This window comes from Bos javanicus, chromosome 1 (assembly GCF_032452875.1).
Source record: "Bos javanicus breed banteng chromosome 1, ARS-OSU_banteng_1.0, whole genome shotgun sequence".
NCBI classification, from domain to species: Eukaryota; Metazoa; Chordata; class Mammalia; order Artiodactyla; family Bovidae; genus Bos; species Bos javanicus.
The window spans coordinates 136,784,046-136,800,582 of NC_083868.1; the positions used below are offsets into that span (position 1 = coordinate 136,784,046).

The 16,537-nt window shown below is 36.9% G+C and overlaps 1 protein-coding gene across 1 annotated transcript in view; it reads left to right on the top strand.

The window, feature by feature from the left end:
* Nucleotides 1–16,537, top strand: part of ACAD11 (acyl-CoA dehydrogenase family member 11) — a 119,025-nt gene that overhangs the window by 15,749 nt on the left and 86,739 nt on the right. Inside the window, exons 2-5 of the mRNA XM_061421338.1 lie at nucleotides 2,528–2,627; nucleotides 4,656–4,781; nucleotides 5,804–5,965; nucleotides 11,663–11,827. Coding sequence (XP_061277322.1) covers nucleotides 2,528–2,627; nucleotides 4,656–4,781; nucleotides 5,804–5,965; nucleotides 11,663–11,827 — 553 coding nt within the window. The remainder of the gene's footprint in view (nucleotides 1–2,527; nucleotides 2,628–4,655; nucleotides 4,782–5,803; nucleotides 5,966–11,662; nucleotides 11,828–16,537) is intronic.

Consider the following 16,537-nt stretch of genomic DNA (forward strand, 5'->3'; position numbering starts at 1 on the left):
TAGACGGCAGCTCACCAGGCTCCCCTGTCCCTGGGATTCTCCAGGCAAGAACACTGGAGTGGGTTGCTGTTTCCTTCTTCAATGCATGAAAGTGAAAAGTGAAAGTGAAGTCGCTCAGTCGTGTCTGACTTTTAGTGACCCCATGGACTGCAGCCTACCAGGCTCCTCCACCCATGGGATTTTCCAGGCGAGAGTACTGGAGTGGGGTGCCATTGCCTGCTCCGATTCAAGTCCTAAAGAATAGTTACGACCTTTGGCTCACTGATGATTCTTATCATATTGATACCATCAGTGGATTCCATACTATAGGGAGGCCTGATGGTTAGAGTGGTAAAATGTAGTCAGTACTTTGTTCACAGTACACAGTGTTGGTCATGGTCTTCCCCTGCTGGGCTTCTGCTTTTTTTTTTTTTTTTTTATCTTTTTTGTCTTTGTTAGAACCATGGACGGTAGATACTTGCTCAAAGGAGATGCTTTTAGTTTGGTGGGGTTTTGTTTGTGTGTTTGTCTGTTTAGATAAAATTCATGCCATGTTAAACTTAAAATTTTAACTATTTTAAATGTATAATTTAGTGGTTTTTATTCACAATATTCTGCAGTCATCACCAGTATCTAATTCCAGGAAATTTGCATCACCCTAAGAAACCCTTATCTCACAATTCCCCCTTCTGACCATCCCCTGGAAACCAATAATCTACTTTCTATCACTATGGATTTACATATTCTGAACATTTCATAGAAATGGAATCATATAATATGTGACCTTTGGTCACTGTTTTCTTTTTTTTTTCCTCTTAGCATAATGTTTTCAGAGCCAATCCATGTTTTAGCATGTATCCAAACTCCATTCCTTTTATGGCTGAGTAATATTCCATTATATGAATATATCATATTTTATTTATCCATTCATCTGTTGGTGAACATTTGGATTGTTTCTACTTTTTGGTTGTTGAAAATAGAGCTGCTATGAATATTCATGTACAGTTTTTTGTTTAAATGTGTTTTCAGTTCTCTTGGATATATATGTTAGAGTGAAATTGCTGGGGCATATTGTAACTATATATTTAATAAAAAGCTTTTAGTTTTCCTTTTATATTTCACCTTGGTCATTTACCATCACAAATGCCAGTGCTTCATAAATGACTGTGTTATCAGAAATACATCCAAGCAGACATTTGGCATTAAAAAATGTCTTTGTAAGGTTCATTGCAACTTAACTCTTTGGAGCATCACAGATAAATTGTCCCATGTCAAGATAGACAACACAGGGGCTTCCCTGGTGGCTCAGTGGTAAAGAATCCATCTGCCAATGCATGAGACATGCGTTTGATCCCTGATCTAGGAAGATCCCACATGTCACAGAGTAACTAAGCCCGTGAGCCACAACTACTGAGCCTGGTCTCTAGAGCCCGGGAACCGCAACTACCGATTGCACTGCAACTGCTGAAGACTGTGGGCCTAGAGCCTGTGCTCTGTGACGAGAAGCCACCTCAGCAAGCAGCGCATGTGCCACACCTGGAGGACAGCCCCGCTCTCCACAGCTAGAGAAACGCTCCCGCAGTAATGAAAACCCAGCGCAGCCAAAAAGAAATAAAAGAATTTATATTTTAAAAAGATTAACAATGCAGCTTGATGTTGTCCCATTTGCTGACACTGTGGCAATGATCTTCACTTTCCTGTGCTTAAAGGCGCTCACCCAGGATTAGATGGTGCTTTTTAGTATGATTGCTGGAGAGGATGGGTCCTGCTTATCTGCGTAAGATATAGACACTGGAGGTGCTGCTGTGTTCAATCTGCTTTTGTTCTTTGCAGATGGAGGCTGAAAGCCTAGGGTTAAACTTCAGAGAAAAATGTTTTTTAACTTTCTCTTATTACCTATTACCTCAGGGATTAATTCTGCTTTTTTGGTTCAAGGCCTCTCTTTCATGCTATTGAATTCTTTAAAAGTTGGGTAAATGAAGGTATAGATTAAATAATTTTGGCAGCTGGAGTGTATTTTCTTAGCCCGTGTGAGAATTTCTGTCCACAGAGCAGGGAAAGTCAGTGCCCTGGTGTCTGTGAGTCACCTGGGGCACTATTGCACCTCCTAGCCCAAATATCCACTCTGAGACTTTGCTTATCAGAATTCCCATTTCAGAGAGCTGTACTCGGAGTTCTCTCCAATCGCAGATGAGGGAACAGCTGTTCCAGCATCCTTTAATTAATTTTCTGACAGATCCCCTACAATCTCTTCTCCCAGCCTTTCTTTTCTTAGATCTAGACGTTTTTCTAGGAATACTTCTGATAAAACTCATGATTTGCAGGCAGGAAGTAAGATCTTCTCTTCTACCTGTATAGATTATAGATTTTCTAGCTGCCACTGTGTTACTGTCTGCTATATATAATCCAAAAGTGAATGTTCTCAGCAGCTGGTAGCACCCCTCTTGGCTTTCTAGCATTGAAGTGGGTTTATTTTCATTTTGTGTTTTCTTCTGAAATTTCAGAAAAATATATCTTTGTTATTGACCTTTTCTCTATTCTTATCTAGATCAGGACAGTCCAATCCAACCTTTCATCTCCAGAAAGGCTCTCAAGTATATGTACTCAGAAAAAAACCACCTGGTTTACTTCTTCCTAAAGCACATAAGGTATGGTATACAAATGCAATGTTAAATTCCTTGTTGACTAATAAATGCATTTTATATTCACAAAACAATTTAAATTGCTTTTAAAAATACTCTCACAATTGTTAAATATAGAGAATACATTTTATTTCTTAGATGAAAATTTCACTTGAACTGTATTCCCACCCCCTTTTTGTTTTTATCACGGATTTGAGTTTGAAATCTAAGGCTGTGTTTAAGCTGGTAATCTTGACCACTATCCAGTCCTCTTGTGGATTTGATTCCTATGTATATAGTCAGCTAGAAATACAGTCACCTGGTGAATATTTTCAGAACTGCTCATTTAGAGATGTTTTGTACTTTGATAAATTATGTTTTAAAAGGCACATTATTATATCTTATAATAATATCTACTCAATGAATACTTTAATATATTTGGTGTAATAATCCTCTGATCTTTTGGTGATAAAAATAAAGATTTGAATAATCATAATATGCTGTAAATATTAGTGAGAATTATAAAAGATTTTTGTTAAAAACTGATTCTTTTCAGAAAACATATTATCTATGGATTTTTAGAGAAAAGAACATTAAAATCATGATGCATATTTTGGATATTATTATAATCATGTATAACAGATTATACATGCTTCCCAACCAACCCCAACTGACTGGAGATGGGCCACTGAAAGGTGGGTTTAATATCACAGTAATGGAAAATGCAGATTTTGACTATGATATTCTCAGAAAATGAAGTAACCTGCATGCTTAAGATCAAAAAAGTTCAGTAACTTTTATTAAGCCTCAACAAGGCATGGGTGAAAGAGAATCCCCATCTGCAGGGAGAGATTTATGCCCCAGTAAACAGCTGGATTTGTCTCTCTCGTTGATAACACCCTCAATATCTAGAAGACATCAGAACATAACGTAATGCTTTCAGCTCAGAGATCTAAAGTACTTTTGTTACAACTCCTTTCATTTTGGAAAAAAGCAGTGTTCCCACACTGACATCTACTTTATGACCAGCCTCCACCACCCCATGCCTCCCCTATTTCACAGCACCAGAAAGCTTCTTTCTATAGCTATTGGCATCTCTGACTGCTCTCACCTTGGTTATGGGTTTAGTCATTTCCCTGCTCTAGTTATTGCAGCAGTGGCTGCTTTATCCCTCTGATCAAAGTGAACGGCATGGTTTCTTCTCCTTAGAAGTGATCAGTCACTACTGCCTGAGTCTGGGGAACGGGACTTTACAGGCAGATTAGTTGGCATCAGTGTTCTGCTATAAGCTGTGTCCCTGGGTTCTGAGTGATAAACGTGTGTATCTGTCCTGGTTGAAGAAGGCCTTTTCTTCTTCTATCTTAGCTGAGCTTCTGTGTCAGTACCAAGTTGCTTCTCATTGTCTTCTTACCCAGTAGTTATCTTGAGCTCCATGGCAGCCCTGGGTACCAGGAAGAATCCCCACACCACTGCCCTGAAAACGAGTACCTCCATTCATCTCCAGACGGAGTGGGTACATTTCCTTTCTACCAGCACCCACAGGCTTCCACCAGTACCCTGTAGTTGACTGCCCAGAGCGTTGAAATAGAGACCTGCCTGAACCCCATGGTAGACTGGAGAGGGATTGGTAGTGAGGAGCAAGAGCAAGAGTGAGTCAGCAAGCAGGGACTGATAAGAAAAAAAGGTTGTTTTTTTTTTTTTTTAATGATATCTGCAAAATATTATGGTCAGAAACTGTCACCTTCATATTATCAGTCAGATTAAGCCCCATGCATAAGCCTATCCTTTTAGCCTAATAGCAATTTTTGTTGTTTTTGTTTTAGTTGCTAAGTTCTGTCTGACTCTTTGGCAAGTGCCAGCCTAATTTATAATTGTAATGATTGCACTAAGACTACTTTTATGGACAATACTAAGGAAATTATTATCCTCTGGGTTATATTGTTTGTTATATTTGTTGATACTGTTTTAAAATTAATTTCTAGCCTTAATGTTAGCTCACAAGTAATTATTAAATTTCTGTATTTCTGATTTTTAATTATCTATCATCTTATTTAGATTGACAGAGAATTTAAAGTCCAGAAGGCCTTGTTTTCAATTGGATTCCCGGTTCCCAAACCTTTATTGTACTGCAGTGATTCGTCTGTCATTGGAACAGAATTTTATGTGATGGAACATGTACAGGTAAATTAAACTTAATTGTACTTTGTTGCTTTTATTTTTAGTTGTGAAGTTACATGTTAATAAATGATAGTTTATCAGTCAGCATTTTAGGTAGTTTGCTTTGCAAGGGCTTAAACTTTTTTTCTTTTTATTAAAGAAACAGAAATGTATCCTCTCATTTCCAGAGGCTAGAAGTTTGAAACCAAGGTATCAGCAGGATTGGTTCTTTATGGAAGTTTTTATTTTTGTTTTCCTTTTAAAATTATTTTTTATTGAGATATAGTTAATGTACAATATTGTATGTTAAAGATGTATTACATAGTGATTCACAATTTTTAAAGGTTATATTCTACTTAGAGTTATTTTAAAATACTGGCTGTATTCCCTGTCTTGTATTAAATTTTCATTTTAATTTGAGAACACAATTTGAGTGAGATAAACTAGGAACATATTTACTAATTACAGCATATTGGCCTATTCTTCCTCTAGGTGTCAGTAAAGAGACATGTAATGGCAATAACTAAACTGTCCAGATAGTAGAGGGAAAGAAACTACTCCAAATAAAAAACCAGTCCATTAATAACAATAAATCCAAATTGTTTTAAGGTTTTTTATTTGGTAAAATGTTACTTGAGAGTAGTTTTTGTCCTTTAAGTTAATCTTGGTGCATCCTTGCATTTCCCCTGTGGCATATATGTGTTAGTTGCTCAGTTGTGTCCGACTCTTTGCAACTTCATGTATTGTAGCCGACCAGCCTCCTCTGTGCATGGGATTCTCCAGACAAGAATACTGGAGTGAATTGCCATTTCCTTCTCCAGGGGATCTTCCTGACTCAGGGATCATACGTGGGTCTCCTGCACTGCAGGCAGATTCTTTACCATCTGAGCCACCAGGGAAGCCCTGGCACATTCTACAAAGAATTGGTTTTGGTTGTAAAACTGTACCTAATCTTTTTTCAGGAAACAGAGTATGATGACACAGCAAATAATTGGTATGAAAAGATTTATTTTGTTTTAAATTATCTGTTGTAATTGCTTCCATAGGGCCGAATCTTTTGTGATTGGACAATTCCTGGAGTTAGCCCAGCAGAACGTTCAGCCATATATGTGTCCATGATACAAACCTTGGCTCAGTTACATTCCTTGAATATACAGTCATTGCAGCTGGAAGGATATGGTAGAGGTGTTGGGTATTGCAAAAGACAGGTAAGGCATCCACACAAAGAGTTTCTTTTCTCAAGTTCTTGGAAACAAAATATACATTTTTAATTAAAATAAAAATGTATTATTTTATACTTTTCTGAAATCTGGCTAGAACTTTGAACCTTCAGATTGACTTATTTTAAACATAAAATAATTTTATAATTTTTAGATCAGCAAAAGCTTCTATAATGGACAGCATATATAAATGCAAATTTAAAGCTATTTCTATCTCTTCATTTAATTTACCAATACATTTTCTATACAATTTTAGTTTTTAAAATTAGTTTAAAAAATATTTGTTAAGCATGTGTTTAATAAACAAGTATTTATTAAGCATATAAGTATGTTTAATATGTGCTAAGTACTGTGTTAAATTTCAAGAAAATAGAAATCAATTCTACCCTTAAAGGAACTTAACATTTTTGAGACACCTCTACATGAAACTCATTTACATGAAACTTGAAAACGGTATAAAAGAGTATGTAATCTGGTAGTAGGGGTGGCCGTGAGGAGATACCCCTCGTCCAAGGTAAGAGAAACCCAAGTAAGACTGTAGGTATTTCCAGAGGGCATCAGAGGGCAGACACACTGAAACCATAATCACAGAAAACTAGCCAATTTGATCACACGGACCACAGCCTTGTCTAACTCCGTGAAACTAAGGCATGCCGTGTGGGGCCACCCAAGACGGAAGGGTCATGTTGGAAAGGTCTGACAGAATGTGGTCCACTGGAGAAGGGAATGGCAAACCACTTCAGTATTCTTGCCTTGAGAACCCCATGAACAGTATGAAAAGGCAAAATGATAGGCTACTGAAAGGAGAACTCCCCAGTTCGGGAGGTATCCAATATGCCCCTGGAGATCAGTGGAGAAATAACTCCAGAAAGAATGAAGGGATGGAGCCAAAGCAAAAACAATACCCAGTGTGGATGTGACTGGTGATAGAAGCAAGGTCCGATGCTGTAAAGAGCAATATTGCATAGGAAACTTGAATGTCAGGTCCATGAATCAAGGCAAATTGGAAGTGGTGAAACAGGAGATAGCAAGAGTGAATGTCAACATTCTAGGAATCAGGGAACTAAAATGGACTGGAATGGGTGAATTTAACTCAGATGACCATTATATCTACTACTGTGGGCAGGAATCCCTTAGAAGAAATGGAGTAGCCATCACGGTCAACAAAAGAGTCCGAAATGCAGTACTTGAATGCGATCTCAAAAACAACAGAATGATCTCTGTTCTTTTTCAAGGCAAACCATTCAATATCATGGTAATCCAACCCTATGCCCCAACAAGTAATACTGAAGAAGCTGAAGTTGAATGCTTCAATGAACACCTACAAGACCTTTTAGAACTAACAGCCAAAAAAGATGTCCTTTTCATTATAGGGGACTGGAATGCAAAAGTAGGAAGTCAAGAAACACCTGGAGTAACAGGCAAATTTGGCCATGGAGTATGGAATGAAGCAGGGCAAAGGCTAATAGAGTTATGCAAAGAGAATGCACCGGTCATAACAAACACCCTCTTCCAACAATACAAGAGAAAACTCTACACATGAACATCACCAGATGGTCAACACAGAAATCAGATTGATTATATTCTTTGTGGTCAAAGCTGGAGAAGCTCTATACAGTCAGCAGAAACAAGACTGGGAGCTGACTGTGGCTCAGATCATGAACTCCTTATTGCCAAATTCAGACTTAAATTGAAGAAAGTGGGGAAAACCATTAGACCATTCAGGTATGACCTAAATCAAATCCCTTAAGATTATACAGTGGAAGTGAGAAATAGATTTAAGGGCCTAGATCTGGTAGACAGAGTGCCTGATGAACTATGGACTGAGGTTCGTGACATTGTACATGAGACAGGGAGGAAGACCATCCCCATGGAAAAGAAATACAAAAAAGCAAAATGGCTATCTGGGGAGGCCTTACAAATAGCTGTGAAAAGAAGAGAAGCGAAAAGCAAAGGAGAAAAGGAAAGATATAAGCATCTGAATGCAGAATTCCAAAGGATAGCAAGAAGAGATAAGAAAGCCTTCCTCAGTGACCAATGCAAAGAAATAGAGGAAAACAACAGAATGTGAAAGACTAGAGATCTCTTCAAGAAAATTAGAGAAACCAAGGGAACATTTCATGCAAAGATGGGCTCGATAAAGGACAGAAATGGTATGGACCTAACAGAAGCAGAAGATATTAAGAAGAGATGGCAAGAATACACAGAAGAACTGTACAAAAAAGATCTTCATGACCCGGATAATCACGATGGTGTGATCACTCACCTAGAGCCAGACATCCTGGAATGTGAAGTCAAATGGGCCTTAGAAAGCATCACTATGAACAAAGCTAGTGGACATGAATTCCAGTTGATCTATTTCAAATCCTGAAAGATGATGCTGTGAAAGTGCTGCGCTCAATATGCCAGCAAATTTGGAAAACTCAGCAGTGGCTATAGGACTGGAAAAGGTCAGTTTTCATTCCAATCCCAAAGAATGGCAATGCCAAAGAATGCTCAAACTACCACACAATTGCAGTCATCTCACACACTAGTAAAGTAATACTCAAAATTCTCCAAGCCAGGCTTCAGCAGTATGTGAACAGTACATGAACTTCCTGATGTTCCAGCTGGTTTTAGAAAAGGCAGAGGAACCAGAGATCAAATTGCCAACATCCGCTGGATCATGGAAAAAGCAAGAGAGTTCCAGAAAAACATCTATTTCTGCTTTATTGACTATGCCAAAGCCTTTGACTGTGTGGATCGCAATAAACTGTGGAGAATTCTGTAAGAGTGGGAATACCAGACCACCTGACCTGCCTCTTGAGAAACCTGTATGCAGGTCAGGAAGCAAGAGTTAGAACTGAACATGGAACAACAGACTGGTTCCAAATAGGAAAAGGAGTACGTCAAGGCTGTATATTGTCACCCTGCTTATTTAACTTATATGCAGAGTATATCATGAGCAACGCTGGGCTGGAAGAAGCAGAAGCTGGAATCAAGATTGCCAGGAGAAATATCAATAACCTCAGATATGCAGATGACACCACCCTTATGGCAGAAAGTGAGGAGGAACTAAAAAGCCTCTTGATGAAAGTGAAAGAGGAGAGAGAAAAGTTGGCTTAAAGCTCAACATTCAGAAAACTAAGATCATGGCATCTGGTCCCATTACCTCATAGGTAATAGATAGGGAAAGAGTGAAAACAGTGTCAGACTTTATTTTGGGGGGCTCCAAAATCACTGGAGATGGTGATTGCAGCCATGAAATTAAAAGACAGTTACTCCTTGAGAGGAAAGTTGTGACCAACCTAGATAGTGTATTGAAAAGCAGAGACATTACTTTGCCATCAAAGGTCCGTCTAGTCAAGGCTATGGTTTTTCCAGTGGTCATGTAAGGATGTGAGAGTTGGACTGTGAAGAAAGCTGACCACCAAAGAATTGATGCTTTTGAACTGTGGTGTTGGAAAAGACTCTTGAGAGTCCCTTGGACTGCAAGGAGATCCAACCAGTCCATCCTAAAGGAGATCAGTCCTGGGTGTTCTTTGGATGGACTGATGCTGAAGCTGAAACTCCAGTACTTTGGCCACCTCATGTGAAGAGTTGACTCATCAGAAAAGACTCTGATGCTCGGAGGAATTGGGGGCAGGAGTAGAAGGGGTCCACAGAGGATGAGATGGCTGGATGGCATCACTGACTCGATAGACATCAGTTTGAGTGAACTCCGGGAGTTGGTGATGGACAGAGAGGCCTGGTGTGCTGTGATTCATGGGGTCACAAAGAGTCAGACATGACTGAGCGACTGAACTGAACTGAACTGAATCTGGTAGTAAATTGTTTGTTACTTATCATGATAGCTGTTGCATTCGTAGGGTAGATACAAGTATGCCCTTGCTCAAGTTGGGGAAATCTCCTATGAAAGATATGTCTTATACTGTATATTTAAGGAAGATTAAAATCTAGAGTGATAGGGAAAAGATGAAGAGCATTTCACATCAAAGGAACAGCAAGACCAGATAAGTATGGGGCTGTTTCCCTTTGTACATATGTCTTTTTCAGGGGGCAGAAGGAAGAGAGACAGGAACTAAGGTTGAAGGAATACTCACTATATATCAGGTCCCATGCTAGATGAGTTATAGACCCAATGTTTTTTAATCTTTGTAACAACCTTATTACATAGATATTAATACCCTCATTTTGCAGATGAGGCAACTGAGGCTTGCAGGTATTAAGCAATGTACAAATAAGTGGCCTAAACATAATTTAAACCCAGCTCTCTGTGATTCCAAAGATGAAGGTCTTTACTGTACTAAATTGAACAGAGATAGCTTAGAAAGTAGAGAGAGAGATAAATAGGCAAATATTATTTCAATTGGTGGAGGACTTTGAGAATAGGTTGAGTTAGTTGCATTCAATTCTAAGAAAAATAGGAAAAAAATTTGTATTTTCATGTCTGTAATATATTTCAAAGATTCTTTAGAAGATTCTATGGGTAATTAAAAAAAAAGATTAAAATGAGAAATAAAAATCTCCCCTCTTTTTCTAATCCCCATATAACATTTTTCAGAGACTACTTGTTTCTTGTGAAATTTCCTATTTTTTTTCATATGTAGGTATATGAGTTTGTTCTTTTTTTTTTTCCTTCTACAAAATAATTGCCATATAAAGGCTAGAACCTACATCTCTTGATTCCTATTGTTGTTCAGTCACGAGTCGTGTCTGACTCTTTGCGACTCCATGGACTGCAGCACACCAGGCTTACCTGTCCCTCACCATCACCTGAAGTTTGCCCAAGTTCACATCCATTGCATTGATGATGCCATCCAGACATCTCATTCTCTGACACCCTCTCCTCCTTCTGCCCTCAATGTTTCCCAGCATCAGGGATTTTTCCAATGAGTCGGCTGTTCGCACCAGATGACCAAAATACTAGAGCTTCAGCTTCAGCATCAGTCCTTCCAACAAGTATTCAGGGTTGATTTCTCTTAAGATTGACTGGTTTCATCTCCCTGCTGTCCAAGGGACTTTCAGGAGTGTTCTCCAGCACCACAATTCAAAGGCATCAACTCTTTGGCATTCTGCCTTTTTTTACGGTACAGCTCTCAAAACCATACGTGACCACTGGGAAGAACCTAGCCTTGATTATACAGACCTTTGTTGGCCGAGTAATGTCTCTGCTTTTCAAAACACTGTTTAGGCTTGTCATAGTTTTCCGGCCAAGAAGCAATCGTCTTCTGGTTTCATGGCTGCAGTCACCATCCACAGTGATTTTAGAGCCCAAGAAGAGCAAATCTGTCACTACTTCCACATTTTCCCCTTATTTAGTTTTAAGCTGTCTCTTTCACTCTCCTCCTTCACCCTTATCAAGAGGCTCTTTAGTTCCTCATTGATTTCTGCCATTAGAGTGGTATCATCTGCATATCTGAGGTTGTTGATGTTTCTTCCACCTCTTGATTCGTAGGCCAGTGTTTTTTTCCCCCTGATAAAAGTCTAGAAGTAGAATGGAACTAGATGGAAGAGAAACTTAAGTGTTGAAGTTTTTAGGCCTATGTGAGTGTTTTAGACTAAGATAAGTATCATAGGCATTATTCCTGAGTATTTAAGACTGAACCCAAATTTGATATAATTGAATTTTGTTTTAATTTAAAAATTGCTGAATCTTATGTTCTACTTTCAGCTCTGTCATTTTTAAAATTTATTTATCTTTAGGTATCAACCTGGACAAAGCAATATCAAGCTGCAGCTCATCAGGACATCCCTGCCATGAACCAGCTATCTGACTGGCTAATGAAAAACTTGCCAGATAATGATAATGAAGAAAACTTGATTCATGGAGATTTCAAACTAGATAACGTAGTTTTCCACCCTAAAGAGGTATTGGAACTCCTGTTTACAATAAATTCAGTATGTCTGACTTGGGATACAAGTACTAAGTAGATGTTCCCCTAGAGTGCTGAAAAAGCCCAAACCATCCCCATTCTTCCTCTACATTCAAGACTATCTTCACCACTCACAATTTTTGGAAATGAGTCTTGTAGATTTTCTGGCATAGGTATCTTCTTATCTTTAAGGCCAGGTCTCATACTGGCCTTTACTCAAAAGGTAGTAAACTACTTTAAAATAATTTGGGAATTTACATACATGTTGCTGTTTTCTTTAAAGATGTTTTTCAACTGCTAAATATATTTAGCTTATCCATATTCTTGCTCTTTCTTCTGGTTCATTTTCATTTTTTTCCCCTATCTGATGAAGAATTTTTAATTTTATTATTATTAGCTCAGAGGACAGAATTCCAAAAGATTCCTTTGAGGCTTCAGAAGAACATGTGTGAAGTTAATGGAATCTTGCTTTATATAAATGTACTGAGTGTAATTTTCATAAAGAGTACAAACAAATCAAAACTATAATCCTCCTCCACTGAGCATAGTGAGGCCTAGAATTGAAAGAGTGTGGTGGGACTAAAGAAAGTACTTCAGTTCTCTCTTTACCTACATGCCTTTGGGCAAGACATTTGGCCCTTAGTATTCTAACACTGCTGTGAAAGATTTACAGTTCCCTGAATCCTCCTCCTTAGGGCAGGATTTTCTGGGTTCATTAGTTTTATCAGAATGCTGAGATGTTACAGGGCCAAAAGAGCTATTCTAAATTCACGTGCTGAGCTTCTGGGTTTCATGTTCTTTTCCTGTAGGAAGAGGATGGGGGAAAATAGCATTATAAATTATATTGTTGTCATAATTCAAAGTAGTACTGTATCTATTGTAAGTTCAAATATAAACACATATGAGCACATTTATCATTAAAACAGAAAATTTTTCATAGAAAAATCAGTTCGGATATTTAATTTATGTATATGTAATTATATGTATATGTGTGCATGTAACTTTGTTAATGGTATGGATGGATTCTGAATTCTAACTTTGTTAAATATAGAATAGGAAATTGAAAAGTCACTGATTTATAACAGAAAAGTTATAAAAGCTTATGCTTTAAAACTGGATCTGGTCTATATTTTATCTATATCAATTGATTCATTAATATTTTTGGAGCCTATCTTTGAATAGGTCACTGTTGTTTATGTTTTCTGTAATTGTAGTACTTTTCTTTCATTTCTTAATCAAAGAAGGGATATTTCAGACCTAAATCTCCTTATTATGTGTTTTCTACCAAGGTGTTTAAATATGCTGAAATTAGATATTAAATATGCTGAAGTAATGACAGACTATAGTAAGTTCCAAATAGTTATTTCCTTTTTGTATTTAATCTCATGTTAGAAAACCATTTCTTATAAAATTCAAGTTAGCAAACAAAGATCATCTTTCTTAAGTTCTGTGGAGGCAATGCCAATTTGTAACATATGTCTTTTCTGTTTTAAATTCATATGTCTTTTATGTTTTAGGGTTATATCATAGCTAGTAAAATGTCTTCTACTTTATACTTAGTAATGCCATAATTATTAGTGATGTAAAATTTAATCAATTTGTCTCATATAAATACAGGTAGCTAATTTTTTATGGAAGTAACACACAGTTGGCAAAGTGCCAATCAACTAGCATTTATGTATTACCAACTATGTGCCTTGAAACATGGAGGTAGAAGGAAAAACAGCTCTTAATGAGCTCAAAATACAGATGGAGAGAAAAGATAACTGTGGTAAAACAGAGAACAATACATACTCAAGTGCTAAACTATATCATACAATAAAACTAAGACTAGTCAAAAAGGGAAAAGATATCCACTGTGGTCTGACATTAAAAGCTATGAAACATTACAAATTAATTCTAGTCAATAATTTACTATAGTTATTCAATAAAATATTGACTAATAGTTTAAAATTTCATAAATAAGTAGGAAATTAGACTATTTTTCTTTTTCGTGAAGGCACTTCACAAGTTGAAATATCAGTCCCTGGATTATAACAAGTTTAGTATGTGTATGTTTGTGCTCAGCTATACATGTTCCTAAGAATATGATTGAAAGCTTTTTATTTTTCCTTTGAGGGTAAGGATTGTATCTTTAATTTTTTTCTTACTTTTGTTTCTAAAGCCTATATGGTAAATGCTGAGTAAATGGGGACCTTCTAGACTAAACCTCCTATAAAGCAGTAAATGCATCTTACTCATTTATGCAACAGCTACATGTTTCTGAATGAATCTATGCTAAAAGAACTGATTATAATTAATCACTAAGTAGCTGTTTCCATCTCATTTACTTATGCTTAGTTTCTATTCTCCAGTAGTATGGCTGTCCCCACCTCTGTGCCTCCATTTTTATTGTAGCTTTTAATTTTGAAAATCTTTAAAGACTCACAAGAAGTTATAAAAATAGTAATAGGGGAGCTGTGTATCCATCATCCACATTCCCCAAAGAGATCTCACACAACTACAGCAAATTATTATCAAAGCCAGGAAATTGATATTGTGTGCATTTTGAATTGGGGGGAAAAAACAAAATCAGGGTTCCCAAGAAGCTAAAGTGAGGTAATTGATATGGAGCTGATGCTGACCTTATTTTAATTCTTTTCTTCTTTTCCCCTCTGTTTTTAAATTCTAGTTTTCTAAGATATCCTATCAAGTTCTATTATTTAGAAAAAAATTAGAACAAAGTAAAATCTTTACTCTTTAGTAAATATGTACTAAAACCTAAACAGTGGTATAGGGAATGGGATTATAGCAGGCTTATGAATTTACATTCCTGTGATGTTTAAGGTTTGATGTTTTATTTTTTTTCCCCAAGCAATAGCTTATTTTAGTTTTGTCATCAGAAAACTCAGTAATTAAGGAATAAAACAAAAACAATTTTGAATGATAAACCATCCAGGAATGCGTGTGGTAAGCCAGTAGAGAATTACTAAAGGGAATAAAAGAACTGAACCATGTTACTCAGTTTCACAATCCCTAGTCATTTTCTAATTACTGATATGTAAAGTATTTGAAGCATATTTGAACAAGTGTTTCAGTAACAACATGCTCAATGAAATGTTTAAAAGAACTCCAGTTTTCCTGGAAAAGATTGTTAACTTTCCAAATATAAATCAGCCATCTGGCAGAGAAATGTTTAAGATTTTGGAGTTTGGTATACCTATTGCCATTTCAGCTTGAAAGATAAATACGTTTAATTAGGAACAGATAAACCCATAGGTATTTCATCTGCCTTCAGTAATTAGTAGTCAGATGTATTTTAGATAAATATAAGTACACTGGTTCTTCTGAAGTCATCTGCCTTGCAGCATTTTATATGTTGTCTTATGAAAAAAAAAAGATTTGATATGCAAAGCACAATGTATTTTTAATGGGTTTTTTTCCTTCTTAATTCCCCCATTATTTCTAAGATGCCAGTGTAGTTGGGAAAAAGTTTAGTTATAAAATTTAATTTTATTGCTACAAAAGACATGGGGATGTGTTTTTCCCAATCTTTTTACTTTACAAATAGTTTTAGATACCCTTAATATGCTCTTTGGCCATAAAACCAGGTTTTGAACACAGGCCTACTGACTTCATTTCACGCTGTCCTGCTTCTCATCTCCTCTGGAACTGGTCAATTTTGGTAATCTAGAAACTTAAACCCTTGTCTTTGACCACATCCTCACTACCTTCTGGGCTTCCCCGATGGCTCAGATGGTAAAGAATCTACCTGCTATGTGGGAGACCTGGGTTCTATCCCCAGGTCAGGAAGGTCCTCTGGAGAAGGGAATGGCAACCCACTCCAATGTTTTTGCCTAGAGAATTCCATGGACAGAGGAGCCTGACAGGCTACAGTCTATGGGATCACAAAGAGTCAGACATGGCTGAGTGACTAACACTTTCACTTTTCTTTTCACTACCTTCCACTTCTCTTATTTATACCTCACCTGAGATGCTACAAATTTGATTGCTCTTACTTTAGAATTCATGAACCCCTTATGACTTCATCTGACTTCTCACCCTGCCTGGCCTATTTGCGCATGATCAGTCATTTAAAAAACTACCTTCTTTATTATCAATGAAAAAATAATTTTTTGACAATGAATATGTGTGAAAATAACGTAAGAGTTACAAAGTTTCCTGACCTTAGCTTACTTGTTATTCCAGAATCTTCTCAACTCTTGTCTATATATATAATCTCCAACCCTGATCTTGATTCATCATATTTTTGCTGCAGAATAAAGTCATAGTCAGATTAATAGGGTTTGGGACATATTTTTGCTGCATAATTTCATCTAGGCTCTAACTTCTCTCTATAAAATCTGTGAAAAAATTTTAATCCCTTTTTCAAATCTTTTGTATTCTTCTTGAACTGTCAAGTTGTTTTTTACATCTAGACTCTTACTCTCAGCATTTAGACTTGATTCATTTTTGTCTTTTTAGTCACTTTTCAGCACAAGCTGCTTTTAGGGAAATTCCCTGGAAGTTCCCTTGATACTGATGAAGATATTTCAGTCCTCTCCTTCATGCAGACTGCTGGGTGACATTTTTCCTAAGCCATTACCAAGAAAAGTTGTTACTTTCTAAAAATTGACATATAGTTGATGTACAGTATTATATATTACAAATGTACAGTATAGTGATTCATGATATTTAAAGGTTATATTCAATTTATAGTTATTAT